This window comes from Boleophthalmus pectinirostris, unplaced genomic scaffold (genome assembly GCF_026225935.1).
Source record: "Boleophthalmus pectinirostris isolate CB_2022bp ecotype Guang Dong unplaced genomic scaffold, ASM2622593v1 HiC_scaffold_7, whole genome shotgun sequence".
Lineage (NCBI taxonomy): Eukaryota > Metazoa > Chordata > Actinopteri > Gobiiformes > Gobiidae > Boleophthalmus > Boleophthalmus pectinirostris.
This window is the reverse complement of record NW_026571473.1, coordinates 27,267,270-27,292,599: the sequence shown is the minus strand read 5'-3', so window position 1 is coordinate 27,292,599 and position 25,330 is coordinate 27,267,270. Positions and strand designations below refer to the sequence as shown.

The following is a 25,330-nucleotide window of genomic DNA, read 5'->3' as shown; positions in this document are numbered from 1 at the left end:
TGTGATGTAATTAACTTAATGTAAATGAAATTAAATGAAATTAAATAATACTGACACTGTGGAGTGGTGGCAGAGATATCCACCACACTTAGTATTTCATATAAGTATTTTCATGCTCTACATTTTAGGGATGATTGATTATTAACGTAATTGTCAAATAATTTAATATTTGAATAATCATTATGTGAACAATACACAGACTCCAAAACATGCCATGTGCTGAGAAAAGAGCTGGATTTTAGATCATAAGAGCTGGATTTTAGATCACAACAACAAGAACAGATGAGGGCAGATAAAATGAAGACTATTAAAACGCAGATTTTGTTGTAATAAAGTGAGTTCTAAGGTCCTTTTATGCATTTACCCTTTCAATTTTTCAGAAAAGAACAATGTAATGAATAGGAAAGTCTGGTCCTAGTCTGGGACTATGACATCATGACAGTCTAGCATCTGAAAAACACCAGTGTACTCACGTCAAGTCCGGTCTTCAATCTGCATCACTTCTGTTTGGTCTGGGTTAAATTTAATACAGATATTTACAAATATATAATATAGTCTTTCCAAACAACTAATCAGTTAATTGATTGTTAGATTATTAGCTAAATAATTCCTCTCTGTTTATTTCCATGGCATTTATAAAAGTTATTTTATAGCACTTAAAAACCTGCATCTTAAAAGATCAATGTGTAACTTTCACTCACTTGTTTCAATGGATATGTCATTGCTCTGCCTGGAATGTTCCACAGTATGACATTAAACAGCTTTATCTTACATTTATTCAATTACAGGTGGGTTTATAGCTCAAAAATACCTAGAAAAACTGGCATTCTGGCTGTGAGTTGCGTTGACTCTCCACAGATCTGACCTGTAACTTGGCCTGATTAGGTCTCTATGAATATCAAACGGTTTAATGCTATAACTGTGAAAAATCCCAGACAAATCAATAACATTTCCATGGAGAAAAGCTTTTGACGGACACTCCACCCGAAAAGTTACACAATGCACCTTTAATGAAATGTGTTACTGTCTAAAATAAAAGAAAGTTAAAAATATGTAACGATATTAACAGTCATACGTAGTGGTTTAATTTCAATCAGTCAATGTAACGTGCGCGGCAAATTTTTAAATGCATTTGTCTTAGATCTTTTGTAGAATCTTAGTAAATAAGGTTGCAACATTTAATCACATACATTTGACTAATTAATTAAAGAATATAATCCCATTGTCTGGACACAATCTGTGGTATGTTAATGGAACAGAGATTTACAAGCAGAACAGCAACTAAATAAAACCCTGTAACCCCGAATGTGTTGGAGGGCGACTACCAGATGAATCCTTATTAGTTACAGTTATATATTTACCGATAAATAAAACTCTGCTGATGTGCGTGTGACGTCAAAGAAGGAGACATTTCACAACATTTGGAGTGGGAACGTATTGGCCCACATCACAGACTGGAAACTGGCAGTGGCTGTAATTAGAAAAACCTGGATATGAGACGAGACCACCTTATGGGCCTTGTTTATTCCAGAGAACTCAATGCGCTTTAACAGTTCTCCAAATGACTTCATAAAAATCGCTGTTTGATCTTTATTCAATTTAGCCACACATTTTCTCTCTTCTCAGGCATACGGATTTACCAACGCCAGCCTCACGCTTCAGGACCCAGAATGCAAAGCGACAGTGAATGCCACGCACTACAGGCTGGAGACTCCTCTGGATGGGTGCCTGACCGCTGTGTACCCCATGCACAGCAGCTTCACAGAACTACACATCAACTCTGTACGTATTAAAGATTGTTTGGTAATTGAAATTAGAAAACCATGTAGTGTATTTATTATGAAAACAATCTATTTTAGCCTTGAATATGAAAACTAACCTCACTTGCTCAGGTTGCTTTCTCGTTAAGTGGCCTACTGTTCTAAAGCAAATGTTTCGATCTGGTGTATGCTTAATATCTCATAAATTATTAAACACCAGTCAAATAATTCAAACAGTTCATTCTGAAACTCTTGCATTGAAATAAAATGCTCACTATCCAAGTTGTATTCCACTTCTGGCTCAATGTACCTGCAATAGAATGATCCACAGGGTTTCCAAAGTCAAGGAAATCCTGAAAAAGTCATGGTCATTTTGTAAATTCAATGAAAGTTTTGGAAAAGTCATGGGATTTTAGTATCTCTTTCACACAACTTATCATTAGGCTATTATGATTATTTCCGAACATATGCGCCTTTTGTTTTAAAGAGATGACAATAAATGCACTGACAGTATTTTGAATGTTAAAAAACTATAATACCAAACCATAAGGTGAGTGGAAAGGGTTAACATTTCATATTTAGCCCTAAATGTATGATAAATTTTACACATGTAGGTGCCGTAAAGTCATGGAAAATTAACTTTAGGTCATGAAAAAGTCATGGAAAAGTTCAAAAATTTAAAAAAAAGAGTGGGAACCATGAATCCACTCGTAACATAATTTAGGGGAAATTGAATTTAACCAGCTAAACCAAAGCAGAGTCACAAAACAATCATCATTTTGCATTCATTTACCATGTTTTAGTCTTTCTGTAGGTGGCACAGTACCTGCATGATTCCAGTAGAAAGTTAGAACTATACTTAGGAACATTCTTCAAACTTTTTCAGTGCAATATTAAAAAACGTATATATTTTCGTCTATTTTATTGCTAAAAAGCTATGTCCTGGGACTTTAAGTTTGAGTGATTTCCCAACAATCCTTATTTAAATTTGGACATGAAACGCCTGAGTAAAACAAGTACCTTCTCCTTCCAAATCTGTCGTAACACTATTTGATTTGAAGCGCTGATAGGAGGGAAAATAAACTTTGAATCTATGCCAGCGAACAGCCGTAACATCGGGTTTTCAGGGATATCTTTGCCCTACCAGCACTTACATTACAGACATTTACACTAACATTACAGTGCACAACTCTTACATGTGGTTAACCTCACGACTAAGATGGTTTTGATGGCCTTATCCTTTATAATGTTTCCCATAAGAGTTTGGTGGAACTGAAATTGGATTGACATCTCCACTTAACCTCATTATTGTGGAATTCTCTGAGCGTCTTTGTTCGGACAGGCTCAGATGAATCACTTCCTCTGTTGTAATCACATTCAAACAACACTTTTGCTGTTCGGAGCTCGGCCTGTGTCCAAGGTCAGCTGTTGTGCAAACTTTGGACTCCAGAATCAACTATGGTGTTTATTTCCATTCTAATCACTTTTTAAAGAAAACATATTACACCTTCTTGTTGTGTTAATTCACTTTTCAGACCTGTTTTTTCTGTCACCTTGGGATAAGTATTTCACATTTTCTAATTTAAAGTAATGTAATTTAGAAAGGCATTTAGGCGTTGGAGCTCCCCCTGTGGTCCGCAACAGGTTTGAACAATGGGAAAGTAAACAAATGAAGTTCTTATTCCCGGTGAATGCTTTGCTAATGGAGCCATAAGTTCTTTGTGAACACAATTTGACCGCAGAATAAGTCTGTGATGGTTAATGAGCTTAAAAACTGTCTAGAGCACACGTGGCAAGGCCAAGGCCAAGCCATTTTATGTGGCCCACAAGGGGTTAAAAGGTATAATTATTATTATGTTGTGACTAGAGCCCGACCGATATGGATTTTGCTGTGGCCGATATGAAACCGATATAATGGGAGTTGGCGCTGCCGATAGCCGATATAATCGCCAATATATTTAGTGATGTAAAAATTCACTGTAAATGTTGAATTGTTTAAAAAACTTAGGTTTGGCTCTGGTGGATTTTAAATTGGGTTTATTTAGGCAACATTTATTGTTATTCTGCCTCTTTACATCATATTTACAGACAGTAAGTTGGCTTAATGGCATTTTTGCATCACATTCTAGACACTAGTGATGGGTATTCCAGTTCTCTTTAGAGAACCGGCTCTTTTGGCTCGGCTCACTAAAAGCTGCTGGTTCTTTTGGCTCCCAACTGGCTCTTCAGATTGTTTTGTTGCAAGCAGGACTAAAGCACGTCTAAAGCAGGACTGAATCAGGACTGAACCAGGTCTAAACCAGGACTGAAAAAGGACTAAACCGGGACTTATTTATTTTATGCTAAACTACAGTCAAATATGCTCGTTTTTTTTTATTATTATTTTTTTTTATCCTACGTACACGCAAATTTCAAAGTTTCGTTTTTAGCCGCTGCCGCTGTCAAACCACGAATCTGCACGCGGCGTGAAGAGAAAAAAAGTGAGAGAAAGAGAAAACACGGCTCCCAATAAGGATCAGGCTCCCGTCGTTCCCTTCAAAGAACCGGTTCTAAGAGTCATTTCGTTCGCGACGGACCCATAACTAGTAAAGAAAGTAGCGCTATTAGCCTTTAGCCGTAAATACGTGCGCGCCGCGATAATTAATTATATGTGCGCAAATGTCATAATTCACACGTCTGTTCACAGCTCATTTACATATCAGTGCAGGTCCAGTAGCAAATATACGGCCAATGTAGCCAATTTAGAACAGACCAATAGAAAACAGACTGTTTATGTGCGGGAGCTACAGCAGCTAACCCATAACAAATGACAAAAACTAGCTTCAGAGTCGACATATTTCCAACACTCACCGCTCATACAGGCTCCTCCTCACATCACAAGTCTGCACTAATAAATGTCCTTTTAATCCAGACTCAAACCGATTGTCCGTAAAAAGAATATAATCTCAGTGTTTGGATCTGTGTCTGCGAGTGTAAACAAACACACGTGAGTGACGCGACTCTGTGGTGTGTTCAGGGACAGTACGGACACACACAGACAAATGACTCCGTAGATAAATACTGATGTGGAGCCACATATTAGGACATTTATCTGTCTGTAAATTGGATTAAATGAACAGAATGTAGAGAGTCTAAGCTTTATAACGAGGTATAACATGCCCACGTGAAATATCGGCCCCTATCAGCAAGCCATATCGCCGATATGCCTAAAGTTGCCCATATCAGCCGATAATATCGGCCAACCGATATATCGGTCGGGCTCTAGTTGTGACTCTGTGCCGCTACTACATCTCCCACAATGCACCGCAGTTGTTTCCTGTGAAGTGAGTGCATCTTGCCACTAGAGAGGCCAAGAAAACTCATCAAATTCCCCCAAAAATGTCCAAGAAAAGAAAAATTGATGCAGAAGGACGGCTATTTCATGAATGTTACTGAAGGAGTAATGCGAATGTTTTAACTTAAACCTTTAAATCAAATCAAATCCACTTTATTTCTATAGCACATTTCATAAACAAAACAATTTCCCAAGTGCTGCACAACACAGATAAAACATATCCAATAGAAATATAAAGTAAAGCTCTACTTAACTCTACTAGTCCTTATTAAGACAATAAAACTAGTAAAATCAAATAAGAGCAAGAGTACTAGTAAATAATAAAAAGGTAAAAAACATAAACATAAACAAAATGAATAAATATGAAATGAAAAATCAAATACAGACTTTTACAGTTTTGTCACATACCGATATCACAGTTACAGTTGCAGTCTTAACTTTACAACCGGCCCTTTGATGACAAACATGATCCAAATGTGGCCCTTGGTGAAAATGAGTTTGACACCCCTGGTCTAGAGTTTTATCTATGACGTAACTAAACATGCAAAATGCTTAGAGAAGACAACTTTGTAATAATGAATCACTGAAAGAAGCATGAATTCAGCAAAAATACAACTCCAGGTATATTGGGGACAACAAATGCTCAGAAATCAATTTTGCATATTATGTTTTCTTTAAATTCTTTATTCAGGGGACCAAAACTGAGATCCTGCTGCTTTGCTTTGAACGTCGCACAGTACAGAATTAAACTGATCTATTGCGCATGTATTCAGTAACAGTTGCTTTCCTGGTTGAAAAAAATACATAGAAAAGCATCATTACTTTCTCTTTATAGATTTGGCTTGTAGATTTGATGTGGCCTTGCTTGTCTCCATGGAGATAGATAAATTTAATGCTATATAGTGAAACATTCCAGGCAAAGCAATAACAGCTCCAAGGGCGCAGGCAGGTGGGCGAAGTTATACAGCGCAGTAATAGTTCCTGGCTTTGTTTAAGAAATGATTTTAAGCAATAATGCAGTGAAATATGAGGTGCTATGGAGACCGCTATGTAATTTTTCTTAAAGCCAGTGAAAACTTTGAGAGATTGATACAGCCTCACTGTTGAGAAATTCAAAACATGATTTTTTTTTATGTCCCCTGGTGAGTCCCTGTGGTGAAGTCATGGGATTCTCTCATGTAATCTAATTTATCGGTGGGGATATGTTAGGGTGAGTTAGCCACAAAACATACAATACTTTCTTTTAACTTCAATCTATCTTTGTCATATGTTCAGTATTGATAAAATTGATTTATTATTCTTTTTTTATTTGCTCTTTCTTTTACATTTGTGTGCAGACAAAAACAGCTTTCTTTTTCTTTCTGATATCTCACTTCATAACTGAAAAATAGCTCTCCCATAGCTAGTCTAGTCAAAAATCAGAAACATATTTGAAGTGTTATTATTTTTGGACACTTATAATCCAACTGCATAATTTTAATGAATGAAAGCTCTGGTTTAGATCTCGTTCACACACTATTTCCTCTCTTGGATCTGTTGAGAAAGCAGACACACCCATGAGTCCCTGCACTGTATTCATGCGATACTCTCCTTTCTTTATCTTCAAAACGCATCTGACATGTTTGACGACACGTGTTACTCAAACATAATTTAAGATTTAAGATTATTTTTTTCTGTTTTTGAAATTTTGGTGAAGTTTATTACTTTACATCCTGGTTTGAAACGGGCAGCAGATGTGAAACATGTGCTGAACCGATATTTGAAAGACAATTTTTTTTAGTGCATCCCTAATGTAGAGGTAATTTCATATCTGTTACCTAGCAACCATAGTTATGATTAGAGTAATAACAATATATGACAACCTTTATTTTATTAAATTAATGTTGAAACTTTCAGAAAAATGTAATTCTTGCATGTAAATTGTCTCTGGAAGTTCTAGGAAATTTTCAGTATTGATCTTCTTCACCCATCGCTACATTCTGTATTTTTTTGTGATTTTCTTCTCTACTTTTTCACACAAACTGTCACTTAGCTGATGTAAAACTATGATTCATATTTACCACAGGTACAATCCCACCAAACAAAGCAACAATTAGAAAAATATGCACTTTAACCTATCTCTTACACATTGTTTCATAAAAATCTGAACTCTCTAAATTCTAAAATCTCAAATCTCAAAATAAATGAACAAAATCATCAATCACATTTTATACTCCAGTAAACATGGTGCCCAAGTTTGTATTTTTCTCACATCTCTCCCTCTCTTTGTCCCCTAGGTTCATATTAGTCACGCTGAGTCCAAAGACGGGAGAGGTGGACCCTCGGCGTTGGAACTGGCTATGGCCTCTGAAGACGGGCATTTCCCCAGAGACGCTGACTGGGACCACGCGGAGCCCTCCTCTGTCGTTACGGTGAGAGAGACAGGAAGAAAGATTTTATATGTATGTACTTTTGGAAGAGAACTGCATTTCCCAGAGTCCCTTGGTGCTAGTATTGCAAAGTAGTGGCTTTAGTATTGTACCTTTTTCCATATGGGTTAAGATTTTTTTTTTTTTTTCATGGCTTACATAACCTGTCCAACCAGATCCTTCCACTTTCAGATCACAGTGAAGAGAGTCTGGTCTCATCCCAAATATGATCATTATATAAGCTTATATTTCTCTGATTATTGTAATCCTGGTTTAGTTCTTAGTTTAGTCCTGGTTATTATGTAGGATTTCATGTAGTTTTAGTTCAGAAGAAGGAATTTGACTGACCCAAATGTTTAATGATTTGATCTCATGTCTTTCCAGTTTATACTGTCGTGTCCTTGGGCAATACACTTCACCCACCTCACCTTCCATGCCTCCATTATCAGCGTATGATAATGTTGGTACCATTTATGTTTCTGTCTGCTTTTAGAGAAATATTAGTTAGTTACCACAGATAAAAAAAAAATCTTTAGCAGTAGACAAAAGAAAATGGGTGCGGGCAGAAGCTTTCAAAATTATTCAGATCACATTGTTTCAGTATCATTTGTAATAAAAAATGCGAAACTAAGGATACGTTGACTGCAGGGTTTAATTCTCAATTCGGCTTTATTGTGAAATCAGATTTTTTTGCGAGGTCATTCACATTTCCAATTAAATGCGGCTTGTATGTGATCTCCAGTGTGAACTTTAAATGCCCCAATAGTGTCCCGCATGTGCACTGGAGGACATGACATCACACTCAGCGAGCGTGCTCAGTGTTTACGGAAGTAGTCTAAACATGGATGCGAGGATTGAGCAACAGGCAATTTTAAAGTTGCTGTCGTACCGGAGCCAGAACATGTACAGCTTTTTTGCTTTGAGGAGGAGATTGAGAAGGAAAACGACAAGGTTTTTGACCATGGCGTTTTGTGAGGTAGTGGCAGCAACGTCCAGAAAAAGGAACATGTGGGTACGGAGTCGTAGCCAAGAGTGGTGGGATTGCGATGTGCAACACTGCTTCACTGACACGGAGTTCAGACACAATTTTCATATGACGAGAAGAACATTTGTGTACATTTGTGACATGTAGGTGGGATGAATGCAACATGGCCATTCAGACTGAAGTCGCATGTCAAAAGATCGGATATGTATCGGTTTTTTGGAGCACATACTGTATCCAAGTGGCCTGGGTCACATTTGAAAAAAACTGAATCTGTGTCGTTCAAACTGTCAATAAAAGATCAGATACAGGTCGCATAGGGGTGAAAAAATCAGACACCATTGACTATTGAAAGAAAACTCATGTCACAAAACGCTTCCTCACAGTTTTCATAGTTAAATGTAATTACTGTCTTCTCCATATAACTGAGTGTATTTTTCTTAAATTCTAGTTCAACTGCAGCTACGCAACAAAGCCGGACTCTTCAGAATTCATGCCCAGGATAATGCCAGAACCCCAGAGGCCTAAGCCAGTCAACGTGTCCTTCTCCATGGAGCTGTACGACACTCTGCCATTCAATGAGCCTTCACGACAGGCCTTCTACACAGTCTCACAAAACCAGCAAGTCTATGTCCAGGTAATGGGCTGTATCTTTTTACTATCATAACATGGAGACTATGTATCTAAATTTGGTTCAGGCAATTTAGGAGCAAAGGTAGCAGGCTGTGACTTGCTGACAATGACAGACATGTGACTGGAAAAAGCAAAAAGGTAGGAGAAGTAGTAGGAAGCAGATTCTAGATTCTAAGACAAGCGACGGTGACAAGCAAGTGGTGGTCCCGCCATTAGAAAGGTTACGCAGTGCACTTGTAATAGATTATCCAAACTCGTTGTCCCATGTGATTTTGTCTCATAGAGTTTGTAGGCTTTGTAGCTGCCAACAATATACACTGTAAAAATAGTAGGGTGTAAATCTGTGAATAACATACCCCAGAATCCAAATAAATGCCAATTTATCCAGCCATAATGATACTCTGTTGTCTCAAAATTGGGTATTATTTGTGTATGTGACCTCCAGGGAAATATATTTAAATCTAGATAAGCCTATAGCATATATACATTGAGACTGAATGAATGGGGTATGTACACTGTGTTTATTTAGTCTGGAGTTTTAATTCTTCTCATGATCACACAGACACTGTTTTGACTTTGCTTTGTTTGTGCAAACACCTCCACAGTTTTACCCCAAAGCTCTCGGCAGCTCCCCTCTGTTAATCAGTTACATTTATGTGAATAACTTTCAAAAAAGTGGTTTTAAATTATTCTTTTATCAGACTAAACCTCGTACATAATCTCAAGAAATATTGTTTGGAAGTTACTGATTTTTTTTTTCTAAAGATTTTTTTTCTACATTATTGGTGGAAAAAAATCTACATTGTTGTATACAGAATGTGTAAGAAAATACTGTATAGCATGTTTCATCCAAACATTACCTGAGTAAGATTTTCATAGAGCAATTTTTTTAACATCTATTATTTCTAAGTGCTTTTTGGTAACACTTTATTATAAAGCATATCTACAAATAATTTGTAAATATTTATTAACCATTAACTAAACATTTACTAAAAATTACAACTATATAAATAGGCTCTTTAATGTTTTCTGTACCTGGCCAAGGACTGCAGATTGAAAGTTTGTAGCTAAATCTAAGATTAGAGTTTTCTATGCGCTATCCTTGTTATAAATAAATAAAAAAAATTCTTAATGAAATGTATTAATGTATTATAAATATGTAATAACATTTTTATCTGTTTGTAAATGATTATTAAACCCTTGTTAATAAGTAGGTATTTTTAGTATATGATTAGTTAATGGTTAATAAACATTTACAAATGATCTGTAGATATGTCTTATTATAAAGTGTAACCTGCTTTTCAAAATCTCAGAGACCAGAGTGGAGTTTTACCATCGTGTAAATTTAACAACAAATGGCATGCTAACGTGCAACTTCCTGATTATCACATGACAAAGCTCTTTATAATTAGCAGCCTTATTTTGACCTGTTTATATAATATATCTGTACTGGGGCAAGACACAGTTTGCTCAAATACATGAGAATAAATCAGGTCCAGGACTTTTAAGTGCAACAATACTCAGTGATAATATACAGTATACACATCAGGTTTAAGAGAGAGCAGCGGTTTTCTCTGATGTGTCTGTTTTCTGGAGATATGAGGAGGAGAAGCCCCAGTGACAGTGTGGACACAGAGCAGACAGTTATAAAGACTTTGTGAACCAGATCTCACACTGAGCCGAGTCTGAACCGGAGCCAGCGCTTCAGAATGGCCTTTTGTTTAAGTGCAATCTGGAAAATATTGCAGTATTTCATATTTGCATGTTTCAAAATCAAAAACAGATTTATAGATTCGGTTGCTATACAAATTAATACAAATACATCACAGTACATATACATTTGGTTAAATATGTTTGATTTAATAGTTAGCATACCCCTGTTTATCCTAAGATAGAGCCATCATTAGAAAGCAGGTCTGCAGAAAATCTAAGGGGAAAATAGGAAGGATAATGACTACAGGGGCTGCTCTGTGGTTCAGAGTGGAAACATGCTTTTCACAATCTGGCATTGAGTTTTTGAGCAGGGCCAGTATCTGTCTGTACTGGCAACGTCATTTTCAAAGAATTGTAAACAGTTTGTGTGGATCCACCAGGTTTAAATTAAAACAACAACTCCTCAATAAACAGTCCCATTGTTTTTCCATATTGCACGTAGAAGCCAAAGTAGTTAATTCTAGTCACTCTCTGCAGTGCACTCTTAGAGCAGTCACTGTAACCCGTCATTATTTTGTCAAATGCAATTCTTCAAATATTAAAAAAACTACATTTGGTTGCGCTGGTTTTCCATTTAGTGTTTCAGGTTCTTTGGGATGTTTTTATTTTCTGTATAGAGGAGTTGTATGGTTCTCATTGTGCGCAAAGTCATTTTGTTTTTCAAACGTGTCAGGAAAAAAATATTCTAATCTAATAACTGATCTAATAACATAATTTATAAAGGCTTAATAAGTTGCCCAATAACATGTAAGGCCACCTATACATTATTTATAATAGTTTTAGTAAGTAATTTAGGCTCATAGTCGTCCATTTTGTAATTTCCTTCCAGCAACAAAAAGGCATAAATTAAACATGAATTTCCGTTGAATATTCTGCTATATTTACAATCAAAAATCTGTACGCAATCTTATTTTTGTAACCACAGCCTTTAAAGGTAGGAGCTGTATCTTTTGATTGCTGGGTTTCAGATCATTACGTTCAGTCATTACAGTTTTAATATGCAGTTAATGTTGTGTGTCTGGATACAAATTATAGGTACATTATCCGGTTGAATCTACAAATGCTGACTGAGATTAGTGAACACTTATTTTGTATTCTTTTATCCAAACAGAAATCATTTTAACATTTTAACTGTCAGTTAAATAGTGTCCATGTTTGCACACAAAAATCTGGTTATTATCTGATTTCTGGATCTGTACGATCTTCAAAATGACATCCAAACCACAAAATCTGTTGTTAGTAATCTGAGGGACCATGATCAGAAAGAAATCAGAATACTCATATCAGATTTGGCTTTTTATATATAATTTTGATAACCATACAACTCAAAAATCTCTTAATAATAATATGATTTAGAGTTTAGGTTGGTTATAGGGTTGGCAGCTAGATTTCAGTACTAAGGAACAGACTCGATACTCAATACGGATTCCGATACATCAATCATAATAAAAAACACTCTTCTTTAGACAGTAGAATGTCACTTTTAATATAAAAATCATTACTTTCTTTTATATTACCATCCGGTTTGAAATCTGTGTAACCTCAGTCACCCAGGTTTGTTCCACAGTGGTCCATGGGCTTATACTAGTCTGTGGTTTTATACTTGTTCTGATACAGCTCAAGATAATTATGTCCTGTGAAACTTTTTAGTATCGATACCTGCTTAAATGAGTATCTAGTTTTGATACTAGTTTTAGCTTCTATCGGTTACTGATTTCAATTGCTTTTGACAACTCTAGTAGTAGCCAAGATATAATCTCAAACTCAGCACATACATACCTCGATACATAGGCCACAATACGATACGTTTTTCGATACAGTGCACTTTCAATTCAGTATGATTCATTACGATATATTTCAAATCAATTCGATTCGAAACTCAAATTTGGCACGTGATATAATTATATTTGGCCTGCAAGATCATATCAAATATGTATTAGAGCTGGACCACCGGCTATAGATAGGCTATAGAGACATTATTTATTTAAAATGTTGTTATTATTTTATATTCTGCTTCTTCTGGACTCAGTGTTTAAGCAAAACTATTATTAAATATTTACTTTAATAAGAAAAGGTTTAACATTACATATCTCAAAAGAAGAGAAAACATGCAGATGTTGTTGAAATGTTTCAATAAACATTTAGTTTGGCCCATGACTTAGTCCCAGTTTTTAATTTAAGCCCTCTGTGAATTTTAGTTTGACACCCCTGTACTAAAAGTCTTTTAAGTCGACTAAGTTTACTACGTTTTTGCTAAATTAATATGAAAAACACCCATTTTACTTGAAACAGTGAAAATGTCAACACAATTGTAAATCATTCTTGTAAAATATACCTAAAAATACTCTTGCAGATATATCAACACAGTAGCCCATGATATCAATACTGTATCATCAAATTAAAAGATACTATATATCGATATTTCCATTTTTTTGCACACCTCTGGTACTAATGTAGTTGGTAGTTCAGTACTGACCCTTCATTCAACTTTGACCAAACATAAAAATGCCACCAAAGCTATTTTCTGCTCAGTGATTAATAGTTCTTCTCACTCCTTAATGTTCTTCAGATCACCTCTGGCACGTCCGACCCAGACCTGAGCTTCACCATCATCTCATGCCTCATCTCCCCCAACTTCAACCCCCGAGGCCCCTCAGACTACCTCCTCATCGAAACCGTCTGCCCCACGGACGACTCCATCAAATTCTACCCAGACCAGAACCTCCAGAACCAAAAGAAGACATTCAGTTTCAACTTCAACTCAAAGTTCAACACGTCTCTGCTCTTCCTCCACTGTGATATGTCGCTATGCTCCAAAAAGTCTTCGGGATCATTGCCAGCGGTGAGCAGTCCAGAGATTTACGACATTGCTTTTATTGCGGTGTGTCAGGGGTGTTAGAGAGATCCTCTGTCTCTAGTCTCCATGTAACACGCAACAGGAGAGGCCAGACAATGCAAATCCTGAAGTTATTGAGCCGTAAGCTGTCAAGTACAAAGATTTCAGTGGTAGAGTTTCTGTACTGTGCCCATGGGTTCTATAAACACAAGTGGTGCTATTGAGAACTGAAGTGGAATTGATTGAAACATTTTGAATGGAAGTGGATGGTATTGTGCAATGTGCTCTAGTGGTTTAACATCTATTTTGCTACATCATATAAAAACAGAGTAAATTATAAATAAAGCAATCGTCTTAATAATGTAATAAAGTACAAATGTAGCTGCTCATTCATAAATCAATAATACTATTCTTACCGCTTCCTCAATGCCCGAAGCTGAGCGAGGCGAGGCTGGTTAGTACTTGGATGGGAGACTGATGGGAATACCAGGTGCTGCTGTGGTCCACTATTGGCTCTATTGGAAACTGCTGTTGTGTCCTTAGGCAAGACACTTACGTAACCCACACTGCCTAGTATGAAGGTGTTGTGTGTGAGGGTGTTTGTGTGTGAGTGAGTGAGTGAGTGTGTGAGTGAGTGAGTGTGTGAGTGTGTGAGTGAGTGTGAGTGAGTGAGTGTTGGTGATGATCAGAGATTGGCAGCTTTGCTTGTGTCAGTTCATCCCAGGGCAGCTGTGGCTACAATAATATCTTACTACCCAGTGTGGAGTGAATGAATAATGCATACAGCTGTAAAGAGGCTTTGATCATTTAAAATAAAGTACTATATAAGCCTAATGCATTAGTAATATTATTATTAATCAAAATGTAGCTAATATATTATTATTTGAATGTGTATGTACTAGGGATGCAACGATATTTGATAGAATATTGAATTGTTCGATGCTGGTGTCACTGTTCAATACAGGTGTTCGTTCAATACACGTGTCAAAATACACGTGTCCCTCCATGCGCGCTGTGATGTCATTTAGTTTGGACCAAAAGGAAAACAGTTATCACAGCATCCTTCTCAGATGCAACAAGAAAACAGCTCCATGGGGACTTACAGCTGAAATATTCTAACAGATGTGGATTTTATCTTTCTGTCACTTTTTATGTCACGTTGATAGACCCAGCAATGACAAAGATATTAACTTATAAATACATTAGAATCTCTTTTGGCTTGACATCGGCTTTAATCAAATGCAACACAACATATATGATCCTTTTCTTAGACTCTGTCTAGTTTTACTCAGAAAATGGTCCGCTGAGACATTGCTATGTAATATAACATAGTTTTAGTGTCCAGAAAGAGGATGGAAGCACGATGTGTATTGTGTTAAATGTATGTGTTGTTTCATTAACATCATGTTATTATATTATACTCAATAGCTGGAAAAATTACATGAGATTTTTTTTTTTGCATCTTAAAACGTATCAAAATCGAATCGATATCATGACCCGTGTATCGAGATATGTATGAAATCGTGGGAAAACCATATCGTTGCATCAGTAGTATGCACTACCCTCTACATACATTATACTGTACTGTATATAGCTAAGTATATTCATATTAGATTGCTGACCATTCAATCTTTTTTAATTGTTTTATTCCTTTCTTTCTCTCACAGTGCTTACAGCCGTATGAATCCTGTGATTCTCTGTCGGCGGATAAGATCATGGCAATGGTGATGAACACCAAGACTGCTACTAAGTCTTTAGTCGTGCTGGACGGGTCCACAGAACCTGATATCACAGGTAAGCTCAAGTTAGATCAAAGTGCTCAAGGTAATAAACGGTCTTACTTATTATCGTGATTATTTTTGTTTATTAAATGGACAACGTTACATTTCTTTTCACAATCTTTGAACCTGATCCAGACTAGCAAAATTATAGAATAAACAATGAAAGAATTTGGACAGGCTTAGATGAATTTGTGAAAAATCCATATTTACTTAAAGAACATACCCTGGTTTTACATGTGACATACATCAGGGGTTCTTAACCTTTTCAATCTGGGGGCCCGACTTTTTCTGAACAAAGTAACCTGGGGCCCAATCTCATATTAAATGCATTATATTGTACTGTTGGTGTGGCCCCCAAGGAGGTGGTCCCAGCCCTACTTTGGGCCCCGGCTCTATGGTTAAGAATCACTGACATAGATTATTATAACATTATTGTGTTGTATTTAGTTCATTTTAAGTAGTTCATGGGGTCAGCCATAACAAGCAGTCATTTTTCTTAGTTTTTTATCATAGTTTATCAAAGTTAAATTCAACTACTCAATAATAAGTACATTAAATGAAAAAATATAATATGGATACTCGGTACTACTGACAAGCTTCTGTTTTAGTACTGATACTTGTTCAAGAAAGTGTCTGATTTTCGATTTTCAATGACAAAAACATCTGAGAACTGCTGATATGGACGCTACATTACAAACAGCCGTATAATTCAATATAGTTTTGATGGAGTTCACAATGAGACCCAAACCACTAATAGCGGCACATCTTTCCCACATGTGTTTGCCATTAGCTGCTCTCTGTAGGTTAGCATTACTGGAGCGTATATGTCTGTTTACATTTATGACTCTACACAATAGGCTGTTTTTTAATGTGTTAGCGTGTGGTTGGATAATGTTGCGGCCAAGTTTTAACAGATCCATGGAAAAATGCACAGCAATTCCCGTTGTCAAATAAGAGACATATACTGTAATTGCGATTTTTGTGATAGAAAACAGCCTAGAGAATGCACTGTGATGGAGAGTATGCTATTATGGTCAGCCCAGCGTATAGGTCCAGGTAATAATGTACTATATAATTTGCTTCTGGATGTGTTGCCAACTGCAAACCTCTGCCAACTAACACTATTATGAAGTCAAAGCCAGTTTCTTTTACGCTTGTTTCTGCGTAAAATCCAAAATTTCCTCCTTGGTTGAGCACGGACATTAGTGGAAGTTTAACTGTCAGTACAAATGTTGAACGTAATAATTTTTATTAGTCACATGGTCCATTTTCTTAAGTTATCAAAACCAAAAATCACAAATTACACATGCTGTAACTGAAACCAACTCACTGAAACCATAGTTGTGGTGAAATAATTGATCAAATTGTAGATCTCGCAAGTTCTTTCCTGTGTTTTAACATAACACACAATAATAAACTTTAAAGCGTATTGTCCAATTAAATGTTAAAAGTCTTAAATATCACATGTAGTTTAGAGAAATTACACTACAGGTCAAAAGTTTTAAAACACCCTAATTTTTCCAGTTATTTATTGCAATTCAAGCCATGCAAGTCCAATAAAGAGCTTGAAATTATACAAGGGTAAGTACTGAACAGCCAGAGGTTAAAAAAAAAGATAAACGATAACAAAACACAAGTCCAAGCTCTGCCAAATCTACCTCAGGAAAAAAGAACAAGATGATAAACTTGAAAACATGGAGTGTCCAGCACAGTCTCCACACTTAAACCCCATGGAGCTGGTTTGGGATGAACTGGACAGAAGAGTGAAAGACAAACAACCTACAAGTGCCACACATTTATGGGAACTTCTGCAACAGACTTGGGAAGAACTTTCTGAAAAAATATTTGATTTCTATTGTAAAAAAGAATGAGCCACGAGTGTGTTCAACTGTTATATTTGCCAAAGGTGGACACTTTCATGAATCAAAAGTTTGGAATACGTTTTGGTCAACAGAAAACCGTAAAAAACTGGAAAAACTGTGGTGTTCTGAAACTTTCGACCGGTAGTGTATATTGATCCATAAGAGAAATTAAGAATCCTGGGAGTTTAAAGCCACTGTACATAACTTTTTAGAAAGAAAAATTCTAACACAAATGCATGTTGTTTTTTTAGTTGTATTTACAGCACTGAAAAAGCATCATGTGAGTGTCTTGCATCTCCACAAACCTTACTCTTATTTCTCTTGCTTGTTTCCATGGAGATGTTGTTTCTTTCACAGTATGGCATAAAATTCACTAAAACCTCCATTGAGAAAGTTACGAAACATGCTTATAACTTTCTGTTTCATTGGAATCATGACATGCCACCTCTAGGAAGTTGCATACTGTCCCGTTAATGCACCAGAAATCTTAAAAACATCGAAATAAAATAACAAAATAAGCATGAATAGAACTGAATTCTTGGCTCCATGTTGACATCTTTCCCTCTTATTTTGCTATACGGTCTGCTCACAATAGAGTTTATGATGTATGTGTATGTACAGTTCACTAGCTGTGGTTGACTAGAGCTGAGGGCCGGTTTGAAGAGACTGGTGGAAAAACCTCTTCAGTTCCAGTTGTTTTCACTTAGGGGCTCTTCATGGCCTCTTTTTCCACTCCAAAAGGGGAGGAACTTAGAGCGTACATAAAAAAAATAAAAAAAACTGCCTGCTTTTGAATTTTAGCCAAATCACATCCATTCTATCATCGCTGGCTCTATCTCTGAGGTTGTACGAGCGGTCAGAGGAGGTTGAGGTAACCACGGAGATGTAGAAAATGAGTAATTATGACTTAACTGGAGAAGGGGGTGATTTCACAAAGTCCAAATTTACTTGTAAATCAACAGGATCCCCTCAGAGCAATGACCTCAGCTGTGGTCAGTGAGTCCTTATTGAATTCATGTTGTCTGAAGCCAGAGAAAACACGCACGTATGTAGACCTGAGTAATCCCATTTTAGTCTTTATTGTAATTGTTCTGTTGAGAATTATTACTATTTAACCTTGTTTGAATTGGATTTGTAATTGGCTCTCTATTCAATGTGCTTGATTACATGTATACCACTTTCCTAGACTAACTAAAGCCACGGTATTTAACTTTTTGGCTAAAAATAGGCATCTTTTTTTATTTTTTATTGTAGGGGTGTAACCATATCCAAGTCTCACAATTTAATATCATCATGGTATGAACCCCACAGTACGATATTTATTGCAATATCTTGGGAAAGCTCACGATATGGTGGGGAGGCTCACGATTAGAGATGTAACAATATCTAAATCTCTCTGTACGATATTTTCACAATATACATCTCACGGTAGGATATTTATTGCGATAAAACTGTTAATATGCGACTTTTTCCTCTTAAAATGCCTTGACAAGACTTAATCTAAAGACCTAAAACTTAAAAGTGCTTAGAACTGTTATTTCTTCATGTAGTCTGCACTGAAATGGAGCAAAGGATCATGGTCTATGTAGTTCCCTCTGTCTTTTTTTTTTTTAGCTATTTCTGCACCATAACTCTTAATTTAAGCAGAGAGGCTTGTAATTCGATATATTATGATGGGCCACGATATTATTGTGAGAACTTTGACAATACGATATCACAATATTTCGGTTATTGTTACATCCCTAGTTTACTGCACTGACAAAAGTACAACACTTTCGTCGTTACTGTGAGCCGGCTTGTGTCTCCACAAACCTGACTCTTATTTGGTTGGAGGAGGGCTCTACCAGTTGCTAAAAAATTTTATTGTCCGCTCAACTTTTAAAAGCACTATGTAAATTTCCAATGTTTTTTACTGCACTAAAAACATACATAATGGGAAAAAACTACATTTTATTTGAGTCAAAAAAGTTACACTGCAAAAAAGCTTGGCCAAAATTTAAGATATAAACATTTAATCAATCAGAAAATGACTTAAAAATGAATTGATCTGTCCATGCAGCAAGATAATTTTACTTGACAAGTTATCTTAAAATAAACTACCTCTAGACTAGAATCAAGCAGTGTCAGAACTAGTAAGTAATAGGGATGTAACAATAACCATAATATTGTGATATCATATCGTCAAAAGTCTCACAATAATATCTTGGACTGTCACAATATATCGAATTACAAGTTCCTTTGCTTAAATGTATGGTTTTATAGTAGCAACAGCTTATGAACATCAGAAACTACATATCCCGTGATTCATTTCAGTGCAGACAACATGAAGAAATATGTTTTTTACTTGAATGCCTGGGATTATGGTGGAAATATTTCACACCAAAATCTTGTCAAGGTATTTTAAAAGCAAAAAATTTTCCTATCTACAATTAAATCAGTCTCTTTAAAATATTGCAGTAAATATCGTAGATGCATATCGTGATAATATCGTACCATGAGAATTGGATATCATTACATTCCTAGTAAGTAAATACTAAATCCGAAAACAAGATGAATAACCTGATATAAGTTTTAAGATATTGGTCAGATCAGAGAAATTTGCAATGTATATACTATGGCTTTACACATTCTTCTCACACAACTACTAAATGCAAAACATCTAAACTTTAAAAAGTGCCTATAGTACAATTAAGTAGTAAGTGAAGTAGCGTACTTATATTTGTACTGCTGTTACTTTGAGATTTAAAGCCAGCACTGTAGAAGCCATAGCGACAGCCCTGGTACTCGAGCAGTTATTTTCCATGGCCTGGATTAGGTAAACACAGATATGTGGCATAAACACCATAAAACCTCTTGTATTTCAAAGCCCATGTTTTCAAACACAGAGACAGCTCACATAGACCGCCCTGGCAAACAAAACAAGCCCCCTTTCAAGAACCCGGCGCTGGCTAGCTCTGGACAGCAGCCCGCGCTCAGCTTGATCCCAAATCAAAGAGGGTCACTTGTGGCCAGCCGGGCGAATGGAAAAACATCGCAACTTCACAGCCAAAGTGATCAAAAAGAGAGTTACTGCCTTGCTAAAGCTATAAAAAGTTATCGCCTTCATGCATCTGGTAATGGTCAGCAAAGTTTAACACGGTACAAATATTACTACTACTATCAAGTACTTTAAAATGGGGATGGATGCCGACTGGGAGCTATTACATCAATGGAAGTTTTTAATAGCTAATATTTCATACAATGTGTAATTTGGAACGTTTTCAGATAATAGATAAAATTATGGGAGTTATGGCCAGGGTGACTGCCAAACTCTGGTTTCAGTTCAGTGTGTACATGTATAAGATTATTACAAAGATTAGATTATGACATCTATCATCACCTGAGTGTATTACATAAAAACTAAACTATATTTAACGTATATATCTTAATCTCTATAATCAAAATGAATGTACAGATAAATGTTTTTTAATTGTACGGGAGATAGTTGGAGCCAGAGTGTAAAACAAATATGGCATTACGCAGGAGTACCCCTTGGCCCTTAACTTAAATAAACACTGATGATCGTAGTTATTACAAGTGTTCTGTGTTAAAACAGGTTTTAGGTTAAGAGATAACACGTGTTGGAGACGAATGCACAGTTTATTGCATATATTATATAAAACGGTCGGCTCATATACCCGTATGACCACGCACCATGAAAAAAGTTTACTTAAGTTTATAAAATTGCCCATATTAGGCTATTTTCTGATCTGAATCTGATTATAATAGTGTTTCCTCATCCTCTTATATTAGATAAAATTTACTCTTGTGACCTTTTAGCAAGGTTGGAATGAGTTGTGTTTTGTTTCATTCGCATATGTAGTAGTAGTAGTAGTAGTAGTAGTAGTGGTAGTATTAGTGGTAGTGATGGTGGCAGTGCGAGTAGTTGCAGTGGTAGTTGGAGTAGCAGTGACAGCCCTAGCTATGGTGGTAGTTTCAGCAGTTTTAGTAGTAATAGTAGAAGTATTAGTAATAGTGTTGGTGGCAGTATAATAGTAGTAGTAGTAGCAGCAGTAGTAGTAGTGATAGTAGTAGTAGCAGTAGTAGCAGTAGCAGTAGTAGTAGTAGTAGTAGTAGTAGTAGTAGTAGTAGTAGTAGTAGTAGTAGTAGCAGTAGTAGTAGTAGTAGTAGTAGTAGTAGTAGTAGTAGTAGTAGCAGTAGTAGTAGTAGTAGTAGTAGCAGTAGTAGTAGTAGTAGTAGTAGTAGTAGTAGTAGTAGTAGTAGTAGTAGTAGTAGTAGTAGTAGTAGTAGTAGTAGTAGTAGTAGTAGTAGTAGTAGTAGTAGTAGTAGTAGCAGTAGTAGTAGTAGTAGTAGTAGTAGTAGCAGTAGTAGCAGTAGTAGTAGTAGTGATAGTAGTAGTAGTAGTAGTAGTAGTAGTAGTAGTAGTAGCAGTAGTAGTAGTAGTAGTATAGTAGTTAGTAGCAGTAGTAGCAGTAGTGAGTAGTAGTAGTAGTAGTAGGTAGTAGTAGTAGTATAGTAGTAGTAGTAGTAGTAGTAGTAGTAGTAGTAGTAGTAGTAGTAGTAGTAGTAATAGTAGTAGTAGTAGTGATAGTAGTAGTAGTAGTAGCAGTAGTAGTAGTAGTGATAGTAGTAGTAGTAGTAGTAGTGGTGATAGTAGTTGTAGCAGTAGTAGCAGTAGTGATAGTAGTAGTAGTAGTAGTAGTAGTAGTAGTAGTAGTAGTAGTAGTAGTAGTGATAGTATAGTAGTAGTAGTAGTAGTAGTAGTGGTAGTAGTAGTAGTAGTAGTAGTAGTAGTAGTGATAGTAGTAGTAGCAGTAGTAGCAGTAGTAGTAGTAGTAGTAGTAGTAGTAGTAGTAGTAGTGGTAGTGGTAGTAGTAGTAGTAGTAGTAGTAGTAGTGGTAGTGATAGTAGTAGTAGCAGTAGTAGCAGTAGTAGTAGTAGTAGTAGTAGTAGTAGTGGTAGTAGTAGTAGTAGTAGTAGTAGTGATAGTAGTAGTAGTAGTGGTAGGAGTGGTGGGGGTGGTACAAGTAGTTTCAGCAACAGTAGTGATAGTAATAGTAATAGTGAAAGCAATAGTCCTGGTGCCAGTATGAGTAGTTGCAGTGTTGGTAGTAGAATATAATAGAATATACCTGGTACAGGTAGTTTTAGTAGTGGTAGTAGTAATAGTAGTAATAGCCATAGTATTAGTAATAGTGATGGTGGCAGTACAAGTAGTTGGAGATGTTACAGCAGGAGTAGGAGTGGTGGTGGTGATGGTACAAGTAGTTTCAGCAGTGTTAGTAGTAATAGTAGTATTAGTAATAGTGATGGTGGTGCTACAATAGTTGCAGAGGTAATAGTGATAGTAGTAGTGAAAGTAGTAGTGATTTCAGCGATGTTAGAATGTACCCGGAGTTGTGTTTTGTTTCATTCACACATGTTTGAGGAACCCTTTATTTGTCTGTTTATATCTCCAAAGCTCAAAATGATCTGTTCCACCTTGTGATTTCATGAAGTTGTAGTTTCCAAGTTTATCTTTAGTTCTGTAGAGATTGCCGGTTCCAGGACTGAAATAATTCAAATGATTCTAGTGATAGTGTAGTTTAAAAACACATGAAATCATAAGGTTAGAACAGAGAGTTTTCTGTTTAAGAGAAGAACTCAGCCTAAATATGCAGGGTTTATATGTTAAACGTCTGAATGAAACAAAACTCCAGGTATGTTTTGGATGAGGAAACAACATTATAACATAGATCAGAAAATAGAGCAATATGGCAGCTTTAATCCTGAGGAATCCTGAGGAATACTGGTCAGATCTGTACATCGTGACATTGCTAGGACAGCTCAGACAGCACAGTAACCCTTCTCATATATTGTGTTGTGTCAGGATGAACCCAGTGCCTCGTACCACTAATGTTTAGCCTTTTATTATCCCCCTGGATGCCGTTCAAAAGTCAAATTAGCTCATAATGAAGCCTTAGCAAACCACACAAAGCCTGTACTGTCCCAGGCCGGACTGAGGGCTCTGGTCCCTGGTCCCTGTCCAAGACTCTGCTACAATGAGGACTATTCTGGGAGCAGCACCTTTAGGTCCCTGGGCGCACACATAATGGGCGATGACAGGCCATCAGAGGGGACCTTCATTTGAGCCGGAGCGAGGCCAGAGGACGTCCTGCCCGCCTTATCTGCCCCGCGAGACAGGCATGGCTAAACACGTACAAGGGACAATAGCACTGGATACGACAAGCTACTAAACATAATGAAACAGTCCACTTATTGCTCATATCTCTCCCTCGCTCTGCTGGAGAACGCTTTTGTATAGAGATGCATGAATAACTTGTGATACGCTTGGAAGATTACAATAATTATGTAACCATTAAGTCAGCAAGGAATGATGGTCTCGTGTACACCACATCTTTGCAAACCATATGCCAAAAATGCGGATTTTCTATATTATGTTTTTCTACTTTCTGTTGAAGGATTTGTGACGTACATGTTTCTGTAGAGATGTCAATGCTCAGCCTGAAATTTTCCACTGAATGGCATAATGGTGCGTTCGTTTATCCATCCGACTCAGAGGTCTGAGGACGATGCCTAGTGATACGTACTGACACGCCCCTTTTCCTCACACGGCGCAACTCGGAACTCAGAAGAACTCCCAAGCAAAAGGTTCCCGAGATAGAATCCAAGACGGCTGCGCCGAATGGCACTTGTAGTTCAAACTGTTTTCATTGTATTTGGACGCTTCGGTGGTTTAAATGACAATTTCAGTCACTCATATTACTGTAATACTTTACTGCGTCCGTACCACTGCCTTTGGGTTTGGTAGTTGGTGTCACCCATGATTTTAGCCCATTTCCTGCTCGCTAACGTGCGAAAATGATCGACTATCACGTGGCACCAACGCTTTCACTTCACTAATATACTGAATTATAATATTTATATGGAATCCTTCCTCGAGGTTGTTTAGTTGAAGCACAGACTTATTTTGGAACTCCTGGTACTCGGTCGATGCTAAAGCAACAACAGCTTTCCGGTTAATGTCCAAGTTTTTCTCCGAGTCACAACACATGAAACATAATTAAATGGTTGAAGCGTGGACTTGATGTCATATCCGAGATCTTTGTGGACGGATGGATAAACGTACGCAGGAGACAAGTAGATGGCATTACTAGGCCAATTTATGGGTCAAATCTTTGGGAAGCACAAGAACAAAAACACATCTAACTGAATAAATGCAAAATTGGTTAAGTTTATGCCATATTATGGAACATTGCAGGCACAGCAATGAGCATCTCTATGGGAACAAGCAGGTATTAAGATAGAAATCTGCATCTCCCCAAGAACAGAACTCCCCAAAGAAGGCAAGGCAAGTTTATTTGTATAGTACAATTCATAAACACAAAGTAATTCAAAGTGCTTTACAGAATAAGAAATACATTAAAATCACAAAAACTAATCAAAACATAAATAATCATCATATAATTAAAAAAAGAGAGAAGAGTGCAGAAGGAAAAATGAAAACCTTTCAGTCATATGCACTTGTTTTCATTTATTATTATTTATTTATACACATGGGAGGGAGAAACACAATTTCGATTCTTTATGTGTTTTTCATATGAAGAACTGACAATAAACATTTTTTTACTTTTAAGGTATGAGACCCCCATACTAGTAAGATAGTGAGCCAGGATGTTGCCAGCATTGTAATAATCTTATTAATAGTACATTTTTGTATTTGTCGATGTTTTGTGAAACACTTTCTATATTTAAAGGAGCTGTATGCAACCTGCCCTCTATACTGGTTTAAAAAAGGTGCTACAATCACAACTGAACTTGGGCTGCCGGTGCTTTAACCTGCAGCTAGAGGACTCGTACAAGTATTTGTCATTCGCAGTATTATGGATAGTCCCAGTCCGTGCCTCATGTGAAAGCTCAGAACCTCCAGAATTCACTCACTGAACTGCAGAGGCTGCACTAGCACTGATTCATGATTAGCTGCGAACTGCTGGGGTTTTGAGACCATTCAGATCAGAGAG

General features: G+C 36.7%; 1 protein-coding gene across 1 annotated transcript in view; it reads left to right on the top strand.

The window, feature by feature from the left end:
- Window positions 1-25,330, top strand: part of tgfbr3 (transforming growth factor, beta receptor III) — a 150,351-nt gene that overhangs the window by 111,509 nt on the left and 13,512 nt on the right. The window contains exons 10-14 of the mRNA XM_055165064.1: window positions 1,627-1,782; window positions 7,371-7,505; window positions 8,936-9,121; window positions 13,400-13,672; window positions 15,334-15,460. Coding sequence (XP_055021039.1) covers window positions 1,627-1,782; window positions 7,371-7,505; window positions 8,936-9,121; window positions 13,400-13,672; window positions 15,334-15,460 — 877 coding nt within the window. The remainder of the gene's footprint in view (window positions 1-1,626; window positions 1,783-7,370; window positions 7,506-8,935; window positions 9,122-13,399; window positions 13,673-15,333; window positions 15,461-25,330) is intronic.